The following is a 20083-nucleotide window of genomic DNA, read 5'->3' on the forward strand; positions in this document are numbered from 1 at the left end:
AAGTCAAACTGGCTCCTCACTTTTTACAGACAAAATACAAAACTACAAAAGTACAAATAAAGGTGAACATAGCATGATTTTTACAGACTTGATGGATACAAAGGAATGCAAAATCAGTGAGACAAATTCTTAATCCTTGACATTTGTAGGGTATAAAATCATATAACCCTATAAAACACACTGACAGCTTTATTACTGCAATATAAGACATTCAGCTCCTTTACTCTTTAAAATAAACGTGTGTTCTTATAAGCTCTATCTGATATGAAAAAAGAACCTTGAGCTGCCTTGTCTTTTAATTATGTACTTTATAGCGTTCCAGAGGAACCCCAATTCCCAGGTGCTGTATTAAACAAAATACGATTTTACCGTGTTTGATCCACTTCCTTGCATCTGCCACTGTAGACTGTTGCTCTATCACTAATACTGTATGAGCAGCCTCCCTAACAATATCAAGCAATGGGAAGCAGGGTACAGTATATGACCAAGCTTAATTTTAGGTATCATTTTATGTCAGTTGCATATTTATATACTTTCACACCTTTAATTACTTTGTTGGACAATCAGCATCTGCCTTGATACATTCCATTATTATTGGATTAAGGGGAAGCATTGCCAGTGTACATGCTAGGTTACATTTATGACTCTAATTGATATATATATACCATGACCTGGAAAATAGAGAACATATACAGACTTATATGCATATTAGAACTCTCTATATGTGGGTACCCATTGTACAATGTGTCTGTTTTACATGTATATTCAAGGTTTTCTTTATTAAAGGATTATTTCTGTAATACACAAAAAGAGCACCTTAAAGCGGTGTTCCACCCACATTTTTTTTTCTTTAAAAGTCAGCAGCTACAAACACTGTAGCTGCTGACTTTTAATAAGGACACTTACCTGTCCAGGGAGTCCATGATGTCGGCCCCCCGAGGTCGATCCCTCCATCAGATCGGGTGCACGCCACCATTCTAACTAATGGAAACCGGCAGTGGAGCCTTCCAACTTCACTGCCCGTTTCCTACAATGGCCAGCTTGTCTTCAGGGACACACACAGGTCCCAGAAGACACAGGCGAGAGAGGAAGTGACCTAGGAGCTCCGCGGTATAGGAAGTGGCAGATTAGGACGACTGCATAGCAACAGGGCATTTCTGGTAAGTAAAAAAAAAAATGTATCCAAATGTTTTTTATATGTTTCCATGAGTGTTTTAATGAAAAAAAATTGAGGGTGGAACTCCACTTTAAATACACTAAGCCGACTCATCCCCTCCACATGTGCTTACTTACCTCCTACAGCGATGGTGGCCTCCCTGGTGGTTTACATTTCAGAAGATCGATCTGAGATATTCAAAACTGGGCCCCAACATCCCATTGACTTGAATGGATTGTTTCTAATGCAGTATGGGTTCTTCAAGACTATGAGATATTAGTGTGCAGGCACAGACAGACTGGCATTTTTTTGGGGCTAGAATCTAAACACCCAGGGAGCCCACCAGCATGGGGGGAAATATGAGGATTGGGACAGTACATTCAGAGGGCTGGATTTTTTTGTACATTTCTAATCTTGTCTTCTAACATAAACACTGGGGGGGGGGATTACTAATCCTGGTGCACACCGAATCTGGTGAAGCTGTGCAAAGTAAGCAGTCAGCTTCTAGGTTTTATTGCTAAAGCTTAATTGAACAAGCTAAATTTAAAAGCTGATTGGTTACTGTGCACAGCTGTACAAGATTCTGTGTGCACCAGTTTTAGTAAATCTCCCCCTGTTTACTTTAAATAAAATTTTCCTTGACTTGTATTATTACATTCTTAAACACTTTATTATGTACCCATTTTTTCAAGATAAAGGCTAATAAGTTGTACAAGAATCTTTAGAACTGTACTAAAATCTAGCTGTACATGTGCAAATGGCTTGTGGTGAGTGCTGTAAAATTCCACATGCAAGGATCAGTGGAAATGTCAGTACTATACTAGTTGTGCTAGGCAACCAAGTTGTCATCAAACATTTTTTACCTTCCTTTATAGGCACATGCTCTTCTACTTTAGGTACTTCTTGATCTGAAAAAATGTAAAACATCCATTCTGTGATAACATAATTTATAAAAAATTTCGGAGTAAGTAATTACTATATCAGGACAAAAAAAAACAGTGAGTACATCTCTGCAATACATGCACAACTCCCTGTGCTCTAGATATTTAAAAACACTGCAAGGACTGTATTGAAAAATATCTGTTAACCTGCCAGAAATTCAGTGTGCTTCTAACATCCTGTTTGAGCTGACAACTGGGGGGGGGTTGATATACTAAAGCCAAATAGGCTGTTCATTTTGCAAGGGAATTTTCCGCAGGGCTTAGTAAATGTAGTGAAATATCACGTTGCAAAAAATACCCAATTAATTGCAAGAAAAAAAAAAAAACAGCATTCATGCTTGCACATGGTTGGTGGATAAAAGTCAATGAAGCGTCCCCTAATTCATAAGCTTTGAGGCAGTTTCCCTTGCAAAGTGGTACTTCCTTTGCAAAGTGGACAGCCTATTTGTCTTTAGTATATCAATCCCAGTAATGTTTCTGAATTGAAATCCTAACCAGAATTTTTAGCCTTCCTTTGCTCCACCTTTCTAACCTCATGTGCCCCCTGTTCAGTTTTCACGTGCATGCCACTGCCTTGTCTTTCAAAAGCCTGCTCACACCATGTGTAGAGAAAACGCTCTCGTAAGATTTCGTTTTAGGGAAGTACCTACACCTGGTGATGATGTAATAGGGAGTAAAAAAAAAAAGCTACATGGACAAGGTGAAAAAAAATTCTGGGACATGCCCTAAAGGGAAACAGGGTTTTGAGACCAATGAAGCTGTGTTTTTGTGACATACCCAAAGAATATAAAGTGAAACACTAGGCAAACAACTGAATAAACCAGTTACATACATATATGAATACTGTTCAACCTGTCACACCACGCAGTTAGGATGGTGACATATCAAACTCCTTTGACACCTTTCCACCTCCAGTTTCCTCACAGAAAAGGAATCAGCATTGTTACTTCTGTACAATGAGCAGGATTATGTTTTAGGATGCAGTGCAGCTGACTCAGTATACAGTAAGGGCTCATAAACACAGGAGCAACCCTAATTACAATGTACATATACCGGTATATTAGGCACAAAAGGCTGTGAACGCAAACAGTCTGCATTCAGTAATCTACATCTGTACGCATGTGCGACTTTATTCCAGAAGTGGCGCATACCTGCATACAGCCGCTGCATTCCCCTCATGCCCCATGTCACAAGTCTACCCTCCTACATTCAGGACACATCTGACCTTCTACGGCACATTGAGGGGATCCAGGTCCCTCCCGACTCCCTCCTCGTGGCGATTGACGTCGAGACATTCTACTCGAGCATCCCCCACGAGCAGGGAGTCCTGACGGCCATATCCTTCTTGATGAAACAGGATCACACGTGGCCCCTAAATGAATTTTTGTTGAAATTGTTAACATTTATTCTTACCATTAACTACTTTATTTTCGAGGATCAACACTTTCTACAATGCCAAGGCGTGGCAAGGGCACATCCTGTGCCCCTTCCTACGCCAACTTATATCTCGGGACAAACCCAAAGGAGAGGAGGACATTTGCTACTGAAGCTTATCATAATTTTTTACAATTAGTACTGTGTTGGTATTGCTTCATTGATGACCTGTTCATTGTGTGGACAGGCTCCCAGACTCTGCTTGGTAAATTCGTCCACAGACTGAACAAAAATTCAGATAACTTATTCTTTACCGTATCCTTTTATGCCAAACAGATTTCGTACTTGGACCTCCTGATTACCAAAAATCCTGATGGCTTCCTGGGCACGGATCTGTACCGTAAACCTACAGCGGGTAACACGCTGTTACATGCCTCTAGTGCACATCCCGAATCCCTGCTATGCAGTATTCCGTTTGCACAGTATCTGCGCCTGCGAAGAAACTGCTCACGAGATGAGGATTTCCATGCCCAGGCTGCCTCCCTACGAGAACGGTTGCTCTTAAGGGGTATACTCCAACTACTCTAAAGAAAGCCTTCAATAGGGCCAAAGCCTGCACTAGAATCTCTCTGCTTTACAAAGCACCACGCATCCCCAAGAAACCAACCACAAAGGTCATTACTAAGTTTTCAGCACACCATGGCCAACTGTGTAGCATCTTGAATATTAAATTAAAAAAAACCCAAAGGTTGGCGCTGCGCTAATAAATTAGTGATAAAAAAGTGATGAGTAATGTAGCATCTTGAATAGGCACTGGCATTTGTTGTCAGACCACCACACTCTGAACAAACATATCTGCACCACTCTGGAACTAGTCTTCCGACGTGCTCAATCACTAAAGGACCGTCTGACCAGTAGCCATTACAAAGCTGTTGATGTTCCCCGTCTGGGACCTAGAGGCACATCACGGTGTGGGAAATGCCCCAGATGCCCATGGATCCTGGAGGGACACACACACAGGCTCCCTCAATTTTAAGCTAATTGTGGAACCACCGGTGTCATATACTTGATGCTATGCACTTGCCATGCGTTCTATGTTGGCAAGACCATTCAAGAACTTCGACAATGCATTGGTGACCACCTCTATTGTTCAACCAATGGGAAATTGACCACCATTGGCTGACACATAGGTCTTCACCATAAATATAATTCTCTAGCGGTGCAATCCATGGTTCTAGAGGCACTGGCTGTTGACCCAAAGGGTGGGGATCAAGACAGAGTGCTACTACAACGAGAGACGCTCTGGATCGAGTGGCTCAATGCCATGATACCACCTGGCCTCAATGAGGTCAATTCTTTCAAATCATTTCTGTAACCTAACCACCTAGCTTCTGCAGAATAAACTATATCCCTCCATGATTTATCAGCCCCAGTTTCTGGTTTCCTCTGCCCCTTCCTCTCTCTATCATGTATTGATTTCCATTATTGTTGTATTGCTTCTGACATTGTATTCAGATACATGTCTGCTAAAGAATTGCTGCCTGCCCATTATTATGGGTATTTTTATGTTAAATGCCTTTTACTAATTTCCATGCAGGGTGTTTGTATACCCATATGAACTTTATGATGTTTATTGTCAACGTGTACACTGTATAATTCTTTTGTATTAACTATTTGTCTATCAAGTTTACCAGCGCTGTCTGTCTCTGCCTACTCCTCTTGGCTCGGTGGGCGGCCTCCCGCGGGCTCTTCTCCAATCGGTGGCCTTGTCCCCCCCCTGGTCTGACCGTAGCCCCACCCCTGGGGTCGGCCGCACTTGCCCTTGCAGTGGCACGGCTATGTCTGAGTCTAAGTGCATTGTGTGCATGCCTGCGCGCGACGTATTGCCACAATCGCATCATGCGGGCGGTCTGACAAAGTGACACCGCGTATTGGCGCCGTGCCAACCTGCGATGATGTCATTGTGTCAGGGACATTTAAGCAGGCTGAGCCCTGCCTTGGATATGTTGGACACCAGGCCCTAGGACTCTCGCTGCTCTACCCAGCAACAAGTAAGTCTACTGCTCCATATATCCCAGTGTCCTAGATGGACATCTATGCCTGAGCCTGTTACATCATCGGTCTCAGCACTGAGCTTACCTCTGGACTTGATCCTTGTTCCTTACCACGCCTGTTCCTTTTCCATAGGTTGCCCTTGTTGGTGAGACTGCATCAGACCTCACTTCTGAATTCACACTGCTAACAGTATTATTGTGCGGCCTTTACAACCACTTGCCGCTCATTTGTACATATTGCAACTGGGTCCTAGGGTCCTCATATTTTAGTTACTACTTTTTACACAGGTATTTTTAACATCATCACTCCCCTTAGCCTTTGTTCCCCCTTTCTCTCCCCCCTCCTCCCCTTCCCCCCTTCCCTCTCCCTCCCCCCCTCTTTTCTGCCCTTTTTCCTCCAACCCCCCCCTTTCCCTCTCTCTCTTCCTGACTTTCTGTCCTCCCCTGGTCTCTCTTCCTTCCTTTTCCTCCTTTTTCAGTTGTTTCTTTCTTTTCTCCTCTTATGCCTCTGTTGTGCTTTTCCTCTTTCCCTCTCCCTGGCTATTACCCTTCTTTCCTACTTGACCTTGTATATTCATCTTCCCCTCTTTCCCTCCTTTTCCCCCCTTCCTTCTTTGCTCCCCTCTTTCCCTCCCTCTCCCTTCTGTTCCTGTAGTATGTTTGTTCCTCTTCCTCCCTTTCCTTTTTCTCCCCTTCCTTGTTCTCCTTTTTTGCTCGTTACCTCCTCTGCTCCCCATTTCTTCCACTTTCCTCCCCCTTTCCCCCCCTCTCTTTTTATTTTCTCCCCCTCCCCCTTGTTTTTTCCTTTCTCTTTATTTCTCCTCTCTCCTATCTCCTCGCCCCCACTCCCCTTCCCCCTCACTACCTCACTCCCTCGCATCTCCTTAGGTTCATGGTTCCCTCACGTACCTCACATTACCAGAATTCCTTTACACTTATCACGTTGGCATGTTATCACCATCACCATGTCGCATTATACTTTATTTGACAGCCTCAACTAACGGTGCCCCTATGTATCTAGTTAAAAAGGTCCACCTCCGCAGTTGTCCCCCTTGGTCGCCGTGGGAGATTTTCCCATGGTCGGCTGTGACATCCGAGCAGATTGGTGTTCTCTCTATAGGTAAGCCACACAGCGCTTGTTCCCCTAAGTATTTCTCTAATGTTTCTATGTACAATTGATACTTTAATATTTGTCTGTTGGCACTTGGTTGGCCTGTGCATGTTTATATATATATATATATGTATATATAGCCCTGTTTGCTAACAACTATGTATAATTTTTAGAATTCTGTTGACGAAGCGACTCGGTCGAGAAACTAGTTGAGACTCCACTCTGCGTGACCTCCACTCTCACCATAATCCTCCCTCCGGGGACTATTCTAGCTCGGTGACTTGTATGGCCCGGTCTCGCTATATGTTCATTGTCTTGTATTTTGATGTATTTTATGATTATGTCTGTATTTTTGATACCATGTTAATAAATGTATATATATTTTTATATAATTACTCTTTGAGTTTACCTGCTCATACAGTACTGATATAGTCCTCTCGCCCCTTCCTTTTTTTTGGTCTTTTGGGTCTTTGGGGTCCCTTAAGTCCTAATTCTATTCTAACTGATCTTTAGGATGATGTTACTATTATTTATATACACCATGTACTAAGAGGTTTCTATTTAAATGCATACAGCCACTAACAACCATTGATGTCAATGGGTGGTTGTAGGCAGCATCAGGGGCCCTCAGGTGCCAAAATATACCAGTGAAGGTGTGGGGGTTTCCCATGACATATTTAGTTCATTAGTAATTAGTGACAGTGGGAAGCTACCATATATAGAAGCGGTAGAAATATGATTTTTTTAATTGATAACAACATTGTTATTTTGGTGACGGGTAACCATACATTTGGCTGTGTTTTTGTAATGATGTTCTGAGTCCAATAAAATCTGATACTTTATTACTACATACCATCTGGGGTCACTATATATCAACTTTCCTGGGAAATTCTCCACGACTTTTTACTTAGCATTACCTTTGTATGTAGAACCACCTTCACTATTGGTGGAATGATGGATGCATAAATAAGTCCCACTCTGATTCCCCTATGAAAGGGTGAGTCTCTTTGTTCTACTGTTACATTGATTCTACATATGATGCACAGCTCCAATGGAACAGGGGGGTAACTGGCTAAATTTCAGGTGTTCATCCACAAGCTAAAGTTCAGATGTTCATACAAACTCCTAAACATCCAAAGTTTGGTCTGAGCTTAGTTTCAGGCTGAGCTGTCGCTTATCCTCATTTATGACCAATCACAGCAATCCTACTGTAAGATACAGAGTCACTTGTATCAAAGATAGCTCAGTTCATTGAGAATAATGGTCACACTTGCTATCAGAAGGCCATTTCTGGAGTGATTTTTATAAACCCACTTCAAAAATAGATGTCCACCACTCTGCTGTTTTTGTGTGTGGTAATGTAATGGTTAAATAAATGGACCCAGATGTAATTTGGATATGAGTTATTGACTTATCTGATCACTCTCTAAACTGTGTGTTTATCAAGAAACAACTGCAAGTTTACTAATAAAATACATACAATACGTAGGGGCTTTATACAGTACATGTAACTGCTGTTTACAATTAAACGGCTTGTAGGAAAAGAGAGGCTCCTACTGAGAAACGTATTTAAAATGTACCTAAAGTCACATAAAATATGCACACAGCTACCAATAAGTGAGTAGGCAGTATTGGGCATTCTTATGAGAAATGCTAGCAGCCTTTTACACACTGAGTGGCATGCATGCAACCTGAATGAGATATCTAGACTTTAAAAATTCCTCATATAACCTGTCTTAAAACACTTTACCTGGAAACATTATTCTCAGCTTAGATGCCCTAATTCTATAGAGTGAATTATAATCTTGTTTTCAGAAGTTAAAAGTTACTGAGATCCTATCCTTCACTGTTTTATCGCCTTAAAAAAGTGTACCCTGAAGCCCTTTTTTATAAGACTACATGCATTCTAATATATACCTACAGATAGGCACACATGCATTTTTATAAATCCTTTACTCTTACAAATAACATACTCATAATATGTGATGCCACATACAATTCACATCACATAGTTCATCTACATACTGTACAGTACCTTGTTTAACTGGTGGCAATTGTTCCACCTTAGGTATTTCTTTTTCTGTATAACATGATAGAAATGATAATAGCAATGAACATGCAGTCTGTACCATTGTGTTGAAACTAAAAGTTAGTCATCATGAATTATGAAGCCATGCAGAAGACATTGTTGTCTTATTATGTGTAAATAAAGTTGTGTGGTATTGTACTGTTAGCAATCAATTAGGGCAGAAAGTTTGGAATTCAAATGATGCAAATTAAAGCTTTGGGGATAACTTAGATTCATTTGTCCAGTTTTATATGTTTAAATAGAGAAATCATATTCATATTTAAAAAAATAAATAACAATTGAATGCAATTGTGTCTTATTTTTGTATATTGTTTTTTGGGGAAATAAATGAAACACAGCTTTATTTTTAAAAAAAATTGTTAAAATTCAAGAAGCACAGAGTTCTTCTAAGTATATCTAAGCAAAAACTTTTTTTTACTAAGGATTAAGTATGGGAGGGATAAAATTGATGTCATTTTTTTTAAATCATATTTTTATCTATGAATCATTAGGGAGGTTCCCCTTTCTTTTCTGTCTTGTAGAATCAAAAGGAAGTAAGAAGATATCTTTCGAATGTGTTGGAAATCGCTATTCATCAGTTGTCATGTAAACAGATGTTCCCCTATTGAAGATTTCCACTCTATTCCTGATCAACTCAAAATGTTGGACTTCCTATTTGGTGATAGTGGTATTCAAGAGTAAATATCCCTAGCACAGACAATAAAAACATGATGGTAGTTCTAACCCCCTTACCACATTATCCAACTCTATAAGAGGATGTGGCCAGACCTATTTTGCAATTTTTCACTTTTTTATCATGTTTCACTATTTTACATTTTCTGAAAGCACAGAACCCATAAAAAAGATGATGTTAGTGGTTATGTACTATAAATCCATGCTGGTTGAGCATGTTGAGAATTTTTATCAGTTCAACATTTTCATTAGCAAACAACATACAGGCATACCCCACTTTAAAGTTCACAATGGGGTTTATTTACTATCGCTGGAAAGTGCAAAATCAGGCTCACTTCTGCATAGAAATAAATTAGCTTCTAACCCCAGCTTGTTCAAATAAGCCTGGTAAAAAAAACGGGGTATCTCATTGGTTTCTATGCAGAAGTGAGCCTGATTTTGCACTTTCCAGCGATAGTAAATAACCCCCATTGTGTACTTAAAAGAAGGGGAATGCCTGTATACAAAATACTTACTAAATCTAAAATATAAAACTGTATTCAGGTATTAAAGAACACATATTTGCAAATTGCATTTTTTGGTGAAATGGTAAAAATGTAAGGTACACCAAAATGTAAATAAGCAACCTAAAAGTATGAAGATTGGTTTCCCACCTACAGTATGCTTTGTAGTAATGTCAGATATGCAGTTTCATAATATGTAGTGCTATGTAGTGTGCATTGCATTAAAATGCTCCAGGCATAGATTTTATTGCAATGCAATGCATTACAAGGTACAGCAATGTTTTATAACTTGCTGGCCTGCGTAGAATTAAATAAATTGAATTTTTAAAATGTTTTAAAGAAATAAAAAAAGCACTGTGATACATTGTGCTAACACGCAATATAGTGGATAGTGACAGGCAGGGAAAAGTGTAGAATGACTATGACTAAGCACTAGTTTCAGTGTGAAACGTGTCAGAAGTCAGGTTTTATTTTATGTTGCTGTGACTTGTAGTGCTGTCCTGTTTTTAATAAAGGCTACAACTTGTTCAGAGTGCGGCTGTCCAGAAACAATTTTTTTTCCTGCTTTGCTAAGTGCATTGCCTGCACCTGAGTTGTCTGCAACAGAGGATATTCATCTGGGTTCCCACCTGGAGCGGCTACTCCCTTTTCCCGAAAAGTGTAGAATGCCGTAGATGCCAAGGGGACCCTTCAGCTTTACATTAATTGTTTATAGCAAAAGAAATGCAGCTGATGTCAGAAATACTGAGCTGGCCAGCTACAAGCACTTCAATTCCGCTGCAACATTTACCTCAGTGGAAGCGCAAGGCTAAGTTGTGCATTTAGAAATATTACGTTTGATTTGTTTCACACAAAGTCATATTTGCTACTTATAGATTAATGAAAAATTATAGAAGTTTATTATAGATTATTATTTTTTTAAAGCTGGATTTCAGCTTGATGTACTATATATACTATAGTGAAAATATTCACTCTGATTTCATTGCACATTGCAAGATTCTCACAATGTGCATTAGAAGCTGCAGCAATTTAGATAGATTTCTTAGGTAAAGGGCATCCAGCATCATCTAGCATTACTGTCTTTGGTCTGCCCCTTTCATTGGACATCAGTAAGCATTTCTTAAGACAATCTGCAAGTAAATTCCACCTGCCCAGGAATGACAACTCCTTCAGACTGACATTAATTCATCAAAGCTTTTCATATTTGCATAACGTCTCCCAAGTGCCAGCCTACTACATTCATGAGGGTTGAGGCCTCTTGAGAGGAATGCACATAAACATTATGTGGCTAACCACTTTATTTTTTCATTTTTTGCTGTAAGAGCAAACATATTGGAAGGGATGTACATTTACAACACTTATGCTGCGTACACTGGACCATTTTTCATGTCATGGAAAAAAAACAAAGTTTTTCTTGATGTGATTCTTGTCATGCCTGCCTTGCATACACTCGATCATGAAAAAAAAATGCTCAAGCAAAGCGCAGTGACATACAACACATACGACGGCACTATTCACCATTCAAATGGTGCCACCCTTTGGGCTGATTATGCAAATTTCCATTCTCATAACTTGCTTCTGAGCATGCACGTTTTTTCCCCCGTCATTAAAGCCTACACACAATCGTTTTTCACGACGAGAAAAACGACGACGTGAAAAACAAAAATAGAGCAGGTTCTAAATTATTAATAGCCATTTTTCTCGTCGAGAAAAATGCTCTGGAGCCTACACACAATCGTTTTTAATGACCGATTAAAAAAATGGCATTTTCTCATCATGAAAAACGGTCATGTGTATGCGGCATTAGAATTTGTCATACATTGCTCACTATCTTTTCTGTGTTAAAGGCCATAGTACAAACAAAAAATTACAACAAATTTGTAATTATTATATACTGGCATATGCATGTAGAGACTCTTGTTGGAGTTTTGTTTAATGCTCTTTAGTTGTGCGGATTGTGTATATTACTGTGTCCTTGAGAATGCCTTGTGACTCCATTAACCACTTAAGCCCTGGACCATTTTGCTGGCCAAAGACCAGAGCACTTTTTGCGATTCGGCACTGCATCGCTTTAACTGACAATTGCGTGGTCGTGCAATGTCGAGTCCGCGGGATCCGCCGGCAAAGTCAGGGAGCTTGTGGCGCGTGCGTCCACAATGCTGCTCTTAAAGGGCAACGTATATATACGTTGATCTGCCCAGCCGTGCCATTCTGCCGACGTATATCGGCGTGAGCTGGTCGGCAAGTGGTTAAAAAAGATTGATACTTGAGAAAGGAAAAACTAGGCTGGACTTCTCAGTCTATTTTCCACACAACTTAAAGTAAGACAACAATATAAAATAAGCTATAAATACTTCCCTCATTCTGTAATATCATGGATCAAATACTTTAGCATCCGGGTAAGCCATTCATTAGCTGACTTTTGCTTCTGGCAAGCACTACCCAATAAAATCTATTTAACTGCTGTAGAAGGCTATTTATCATACATTTATGTGAATGAATACATTTACACCAACCTTTTGGTAAGGGTTTTTCTTCCTTTGGTTTTTCTTCTGTTTGAATAAAAAAGGAATATAAGCATATAAATTAGTTAACTGGCAGTAACTTGTTTAACATTATGTAGTCATCAAACCAATTTACTTTATTCAGGTTCACTGGGGAAGCAATAATACACAGTGGGAAGTTGTGCCTGTTTTGCGCTTTAGATGAAACATATTCTGGATTTTAGTATACATGGTCCATGTTAAACTTTAGAGTAACCTTAGGAAATACCAAATGTAAATACTGTATAAGTTATTAAGAGTTCAGCAATAGTCTACATACTTGGGATTTTCTAGTGGCCATGTGACCATATACTACTCCTCCATCTCCTTAAGATGCTGTTGGTATTTTTTTATAGCATTCTACTCAGTATTGCATATTGGTCATTCAGATTTTGTAACTATAGGTAATTGGTATCTAAATAAACTACTGTAATAATTAATAATAGCATAACTTGCGGATTTTAAGCTATACATGAAAGCGATTGTCTTCAGTATTTCTCTATCATTTAAAAAAGAATGTCTACAAATAGAGCATTAGATAGCATAGCTTAATTCTTATGACCATGTAAATATCACAAACAAACACAAGCCCCAGTTCAGGCAAAGATGCGTTTTGCAGTATTTGCTAAATGGCAGATTATCAAAAGTTCTAAACTGGACTGAAGAAATGACTGTACAAAGAAAAACAAAAATATGCTATATAGTTTTTGATTTGTGCTTGAAAATAAAAAAAGTTCATATATTGTATATAACTCATAAACTGCAAAATATAAAATCCTCCTGGCATCCACAGACAAAATATATAAGCAAAAGCCAAACAAAATAAGAAAATGTTGGGAAAAACACAGCGTATTTTGTTAGCAAGCTCTAAGCTGTAATGAAAAGCCGCTTTTGATTGACATACTTTTTCTCTTCAGTTTGGAAACCTTTGCTGAAAGAATATAACATTTTATATTACATTTTACATTCTAGAGACTATGCTTTTGTTTAGTGCTTATTGTTTAATGTTGCACACAACTTTCCTTTTCTACTAAAGAGACACTGGGTATTATTTACTAAAGGCAAATCCATTATTATCCTTCCTTGTAAAGGGCTCACCCACCCTTGATATTCTCTCTTTACCTGAGCTCCATTGCAGATCGTTGCTCCTCTGCAGCCAGTGAAAATAACCTTCCAGGCATAGAGTAGCATGCGACTTTTTGGGGCCTAGCAGCCAATAATTAGGCCCGAGCACAATCACATGTTTGGGGGAGTGATGTTACCACTTTCCTAGATTGTGAAATTCAGCATTGGCTACAGGTAAGGTGGGTATGTAGGATTTGAGGATGCCTTTTACAGAGACACTGTCACTTCATCATGCAAAGTGAAGTGTCTCTTTAATCACAACATTTAGAGAATTTTATAAACATAAAGTTTCACTTGTTGTGACTAATTAGCATTAACTAATGAATCTATACCTACATTCACTTTAACATAAGTAGGTATAAGAAAAGAAGGCTCAGGTAAAGGGAACTGATAAATACAACAGAAAAAATTTATAGAACGTTGGTTTAAAAAGCACATTGGATAACAGGAAACCTTGTTTGGCAGTTTATATATATCCTACCTTCTTTAATGGGGGTTGGCTTTTTTTCCTCTGTTTTTTCTTCTGCAGAACAAGAGCAAAAAAAAAAGTGAGAAAAACCATGGTACCAATTTGCATAATGCATGAAAAAATATTACTGATAACTAATTTTAATAAATCTACATTTGTAGATGACCTATAGTTTACACATACTGTAGATATGGACTTTAACATACACTATATGGCATACAAATAGGCTGCATATGACTAACAACATTTGCAATTTTTCCATGACGCTATATTACTATGTCAAGGCTAGATTTCTACTTTGCCTAAGGCCCTGTTTACACTTGCAATGCTCTCTGAAGAACAATCCACATCTGGATTACTATTAAAAGAGCATTTGACAGTCAGTGAAATGGTATTGTATCACTTCCTCACTAGATGTTTTAACCCCATAAATGCACCACAACGAGGTGGTTGCAGGAAGGCTCCATTCATTCATTTGGTGGGTGGTAGTGCCTTTCGAATGCAACAGGAGTTATAATTCCTGAAGCGCCTGCGAAAAACCTACAGTATATCTAGTCTATTTTCTGTGAGTTTTGATTGTGAATAAACTCACATTAAAAGCAACAAGAATTGCCAGTGATGACTTGCTTAAAAGTGCTTTTCCTTCGATAACAAACACACAGAGTCCAAAACGCAAAAGATTTGACATAAAAAAATGCTTTGTTTTCGTATACATTATATTTTTGTATCTTTGCGACAACAGTTCAATATAGATAGATAGAATATTCGACATGACGGTGACAAAAGCGTTCTGTGTCTACCTGTAGTCGAATGTATCTAACCTAACTCGACTCGATTATTCGACATTATAGAGACATGAAGATTCGACAAAGCAGCTAAAAACATACGATCCCCGCGAGCAGACATTTACAGTCTAATGCTCTGCTCATAGGCTATTATTATTATTAATTATTATTACTAGTCAAACATCATTAGAATTCTACTATAGCTTGTGGGCAGAGAATTTGACCAGATATGCACGATCGCGGCAAATCTTCTTAGAACATCCGACAGACACCATAAGCCTTCAATCGACAGATTCAACCTTAATTAATTTGGATTTTCGTACAAATGTATTTTTTAACTAAACAAAATAATTAAAAATTAATTTCAGGAGTAGCCAAATAAATGTATTTTCCGGACGAAACCGAAATTCCGAAACAAAATATTTCAGTGTGCACATTTCTACTGCTTATTGAGAATATGTAGATAGTTTAATTTAGCTAGGTGAGGAAGTGAAATAGAGAGTTACAAAGCAACATTGTTACTTTTGTATATACTGGGGTGGATTCAGGTAGGGGCGCGCAAAACTGCGGCGGCGTAACGAATGGCATTTACGTTACGCCTCCGCAAGTTTTACTGGCAAGTGCTTGATTCACAAAGCACTTGCCTGTAAAGTTGCGGCGGCGTAGCGTAAAAGGGGCCGGCGTAAGCGAGCGTAATTCAAATGATCCCGTATGGGGCGTGGATCATTTAAATTAGGCACGTTCCCGCGCCGAACGTACTGCGCATGCGCCGTCCCTAAAATTTCCAGACGTGCATTGCGGTAATTGACGTCGCAAGGACGTCATTGGTATCGACGTGAACGTAAATGGCATCCAGCGCCATTCACGGATGACTTACGCAAACAACGTAAAATTTTCAAATCGCGACGCGGGAAAGACGTCAATACTTAACATTGGCTGCGCCTCATAATAGCAGGAGCAGCCTTACGACGAAAACAATGTATGCAAACGACGTAAAAAACTACCGCCGGGCGCAAGTACGTTCGTGAATCGGCGTAAGTATGTAATTTGCATACTCTACGCTGACATCTATGGGAGCGCCACCTAGCGGCCAGCATCAGAATGCACCCTAAGATACGACGGCGTAAGAGACTTATGCCAGTCGTATCTTAGGCTAAAGTCGGCGTATCTAGCTTTCTGAATACAGAAAGTAGATACGCCGGCGCTACTTAGCAATTACGCTGCGTATCTATGGATACGCCGGCGTAATTGCTCTCTGAATCTACCCCACTCTGTTTTTTTCATTTTCAGATCAAAGAGATGCACTTCCATCTACAGATGATGTCAGTTGCAACCTGATAAGTAAAAAACATTGCCCCCTATTTAACATTTTTTTTTAACCCATTTAGTTTATGCTAATCAGCCCTGAATTCTTCTTTTACTTCCCTACTTAACTATTATTTTTCTGATTATTTTATTTTCATTTGTTTATTTCTAGTTTATTAACCAATTAAGCTTTTTTCATTCATATTTCCAATGTCATTTTTTTTTGTGTAATTATGGTTTAGTTTTAAATTGCAAGATAATATTACAAAAAGAAAGCCTTGTTCATCCTTTAAAAACAATAAGGCCCGGATTCACATACAGCGGCGCATATTTATGCCGCCGTAGCGTATCTCCTTTACGCTATGCCGACGCAGCGCAGAGAGGCAAGCACTGGATTCACAAAGCCAGTGCTGCCAAAACTGCGCTGGGTTTCCTAGGCGCAAGCCGGCGTATGTGGAAGTGGGCATGAGCCATGCAAATGAGGCGTGACCCCATGCAAATGATGGGCCGAGCGCCAGACAGATACGTATAACGAGCGGCGCATGCGCCCTCCCGTGGATGAATTCCCAGTGCGCATGCTCAGAATCACGTCGGAACTACTCCCTAAGATACGCCGGATCACTGCCTACGGCGTGAACGTAACCTACGCCTAGTCATATTCACGCCCTACGTAAACTACGTAAAACATGTCGGCTTGTGTTCCCTTTGCATGGATGCTGCTCCTTTATGGGGCATAACTCTGCGCTGGACGTATGACTTTACGCGCACTGCTTCAGACAAACGTACGTTCGTGAATCGGCGTATCTCCCTCATTTGCATATGTGAATAGAAGATTAATGGGAGCGCCAAATACGACCAGAGTAAATATGCGCCCACTCTACGCTGGCGTAGGCAAGTTACGTCGGTCGGATGAAGCCTATTTTCAGGCGTATCTTAGTTTCTGAGTCAGACGCACAGATACGACGACGCATATTTGCTACTTACGCGGCGTATCTCGAGATACGCCGGCGCAAGTGCTTTGTGAATCTGGGCCTATATGTATTACCTTGCTATAAGGTAATTACAAAGTTAGTGTTGAATAAATAGGTCCAGAGCAACATGTTTCATCACAACAGATATCGTCAGGAGACTGGAACTCATCTGTAGTACTTACAGGCTGTTCCCTAAGCTTTTCCTTTGTGAGTACCTTTTTATATAATAAATGTATTTGGTTTAAACGGTATTACACTATTGGCCTTTTTTGTTCCTTCCTTGTTTCTGGTCATATACTACCATTTGGATTGAGTTAATTGACTTTATAAATGGACCTTAGAACTGGTGCTAATTTAGCAGGCTAACATTTCACAAGCTTGATTGGCCACCTATAGCTTAGAGGTCAACCCTTCTGGTAAGAAGTGTGTGAATTCAATGGTGTGGGAGGCAAGTATTTGGCACTTTGACTGAAGTTGAATTTATTAAAGCACAGCACTTTTATGAACATTTCATCTGCACCTAGTATTTGTTAACCTTTACAAGAATATTTTTTGGATTTGCACTTTATCTGCACAGCATTCACATTATTTGGTGATTCTTATGCTGATGTGTTAAAGGGACAGTGTACCCTTTTATTATTTGTCAGACTAATATTACCCATTGTGCTGAAAAAGCCTACTGTTTACACAGTTCTATAGTTCTAGTTCTAATTACACAAAACTAAATGAGCCAGAGAAGTAACACATCCCCACCTCTAATCTTATGTTGTATATATCCATACAGACTTTTAAGTAAAGAGAGACAATCTAAAAGCAAACATCCACTGCTGTTCTCTCTACTTAGAAAACTATTTGTCATGGGTGCACCGTACGTTAGGTATTTAGGAATAGGATACCAATTCTATTAAAACCACATTGGTTTAAAAAAATGAATGTAAAAAAATTATAGTATATTTATTATATATTATCACCTTGCTATTACACAATGTGGGAGCCTAGAGGGTGCATATAAAACATATAAGCTGGATGGAGGCAAGCCTGACAGACTGTAATATATACTTATGTATAAATAACAAGCAGATGAAACATTGAATTTAAAGAAGACTGAAAAAAAGCTTAAAAAAGGTTCAGCATAGCTTTGTTAGTTACTTCTAAGCCTTCAGCTATAAGAATAATCAAAGCATTGTTAAGCTTGACTGACATACTTGTTTTCTTGGGCTTGATAACAATTCCTGCAGGGAAGAAATGTTAAATTGCATGTACTAAAATTCTATATTTTATTTTTCTTTAACATCTTTGGCTAACATTATTGAAGGTATATGACTATTTTGACAAAAACGTAACATTAACCAGTATCTTTTTTTATTATATTTTTTTATTTTTGGACAGAGGGGCATGGATTTTCCTTTTCATCTCACTAACCAGCTTTCAGCAGGACAAGATATCAGGGGACATTTTCTGAACTGGGACACAGGCATCACTAAAACACCTGACAGAGATTCTAATCTTTTCAAACTCAACTGAAAAAAAATAGTTATTACTGTTATTTGCATTGGGAAGATTTCTATGAGCTTCCTGTTCTGGTCACCACTAAGGATGGGCGAACGTTTTGGCCCGAGCATAAGTTCGGGCCGAACTTTGGTTGTTCGGATGTTTGGCGAACAATGAACAATATGCAGAGTTTGATGCAAATTCGAAAGCCGCGGAACCCCGTTAAAGTCTATGGGACACTAACATGAAAAACCAAAAGTGCTCATTTTAAAATCTTATATGCAAGTTATTGCCATAAAAACCTTTTTGGGGACCCGGGTCCTGCCCCAGGGGACATGTATCAATGCAAAAAAAGTTTTAAAAACAGCCGTATTTCGGGAGCAGTGATTTTAATAATACTTAAAGTTAAACAATAAAAATGAAATATCCCTTTAAATTTCATGCCTGGGGGGTATCTATAGTATGCCTGTAAAGTTGCAAAATGTTCCTGTATTTAGAACATTACCACAGCAAAATGAAATTTCTAAAGGTCTGGTATGGATTTTAAGGGGAACCCTGTGCCAAAATAAAAAAATGGCGTAGGGCTCCCTCAAAAATCCATACCAGGCACTTATCCGAGAAGGCAACCCGGCAGACCACAAGAAAAGAGGGGGAAAGAGAGAGCACCCCCCCCTCCAGAACCATACCAGGCCACATGCCATGTTGATGGGGACAAGGGCCTCATCTCCACAACCCTTGCCTGGTGGTTGTGGGGGTCTGAGGGGGGGGGTTCTTGGTATCTGGAAGCGCCCTTTAACAAGGGTATACCCAGATCCCCTCCCTTGTACCCCTACCATTTCACAAAAACAGCTCTTTTCGTACCGAAAAAGGAAAAAAACGCAACAGTTCCACCTCTATGGGAGGCTCCCACCGAGTGACACTTCTTCTCGCTTTGACAGCTGTTATATAGCTGAAGGCGGGGCCACCTGGTGACATAAATGGGTGACCCCAATCTCTCTGGTGTCAGACAGATTTTATATAGCTGAGGGCAGGGCCACCCGGTGCCCTGCCCTCAGCTATATAAAATCTGTCACTGGCGGGAGAAGCGTCACTCGGCGGCAGCCTCTCATGGAGACAGAACTGTTGCAGCTTTTTTTTCTCTTTCGGTCATCGGGCAGCATGGATTTACATCGCTGGAATTTTTTTTTAATAAAGGACTTGTCCCAAGCTGTCTCTTGTCTTGTTTACAATTTTTGACACTTTTTTTGTGAAATGATAGGGGTACAATGTACCCGTTTCCAATTCACATAGGGGGAGATCAGGATCTGGGGGTCCCCTTGTGAAAGGGGGCTTCCAGATTCCAATAAGTCCCCTGCCCGGAGAACCCACAACCACCAGGCAAGGGTACAGTTCAGGAGGGGGGCGCTCTCTCACTCCCCTCTTTTCTTGTGGCCTACCAGGTTGCGTGTTTGGATAAGGGTCTGGTATTGATTTTTGGGGGACCCCCTACACCAT

The 20083-nt window shown here is 39.8% G+C and overlaps 1 protein-coding gene across 1 annotated transcript in view; it reads right to left on the minus strand.

Annotated features, from left to right (window-relative positions):
* LOC120935721 (titin-like) overlaps positions 1 to 20083 on the minus strand; it is a 433372-nt gene that overhangs the window by 241043 nt on the left and 172246 nt on the right. Inside the window, exons 11-16 of the mRNA XM_040347780.1 lie at positions 18304 to 18330; positions 14050 to 14091; positions 13348 to 13374; positions 12417 to 12452; positions 8672 to 8716; positions 2020 to 2064 (exon numbers count right to left, since the gene is read on the minus strand). Coding sequence (XP_040203714.1) covers positions 2020 to 2064; positions 8672 to 8716; positions 12417 to 12452; positions 13348 to 13374; positions 14050 to 14091; positions 18304 to 18330 — 222 coding nt within the window. The remainder of the gene's footprint in view (positions 1 to 2019; positions 2065 to 8671; positions 8717 to 12416; positions 12453 to 13347; positions 13375 to 14049; positions 14092 to 18303; positions 18331 to 20083) is intronic.

The sequence above is a fragment of the Rana temporaria genome, chromosome 4 (assembly GCF_905171775.1).
Source record: "Rana temporaria chromosome 4, aRanTem1.1, whole genome shotgun sequence".
Lineage (NCBI taxonomy): Eukaryota > Metazoa > Chordata > Amphibia > Anura > Ranidae > Rana > Rana temporaria.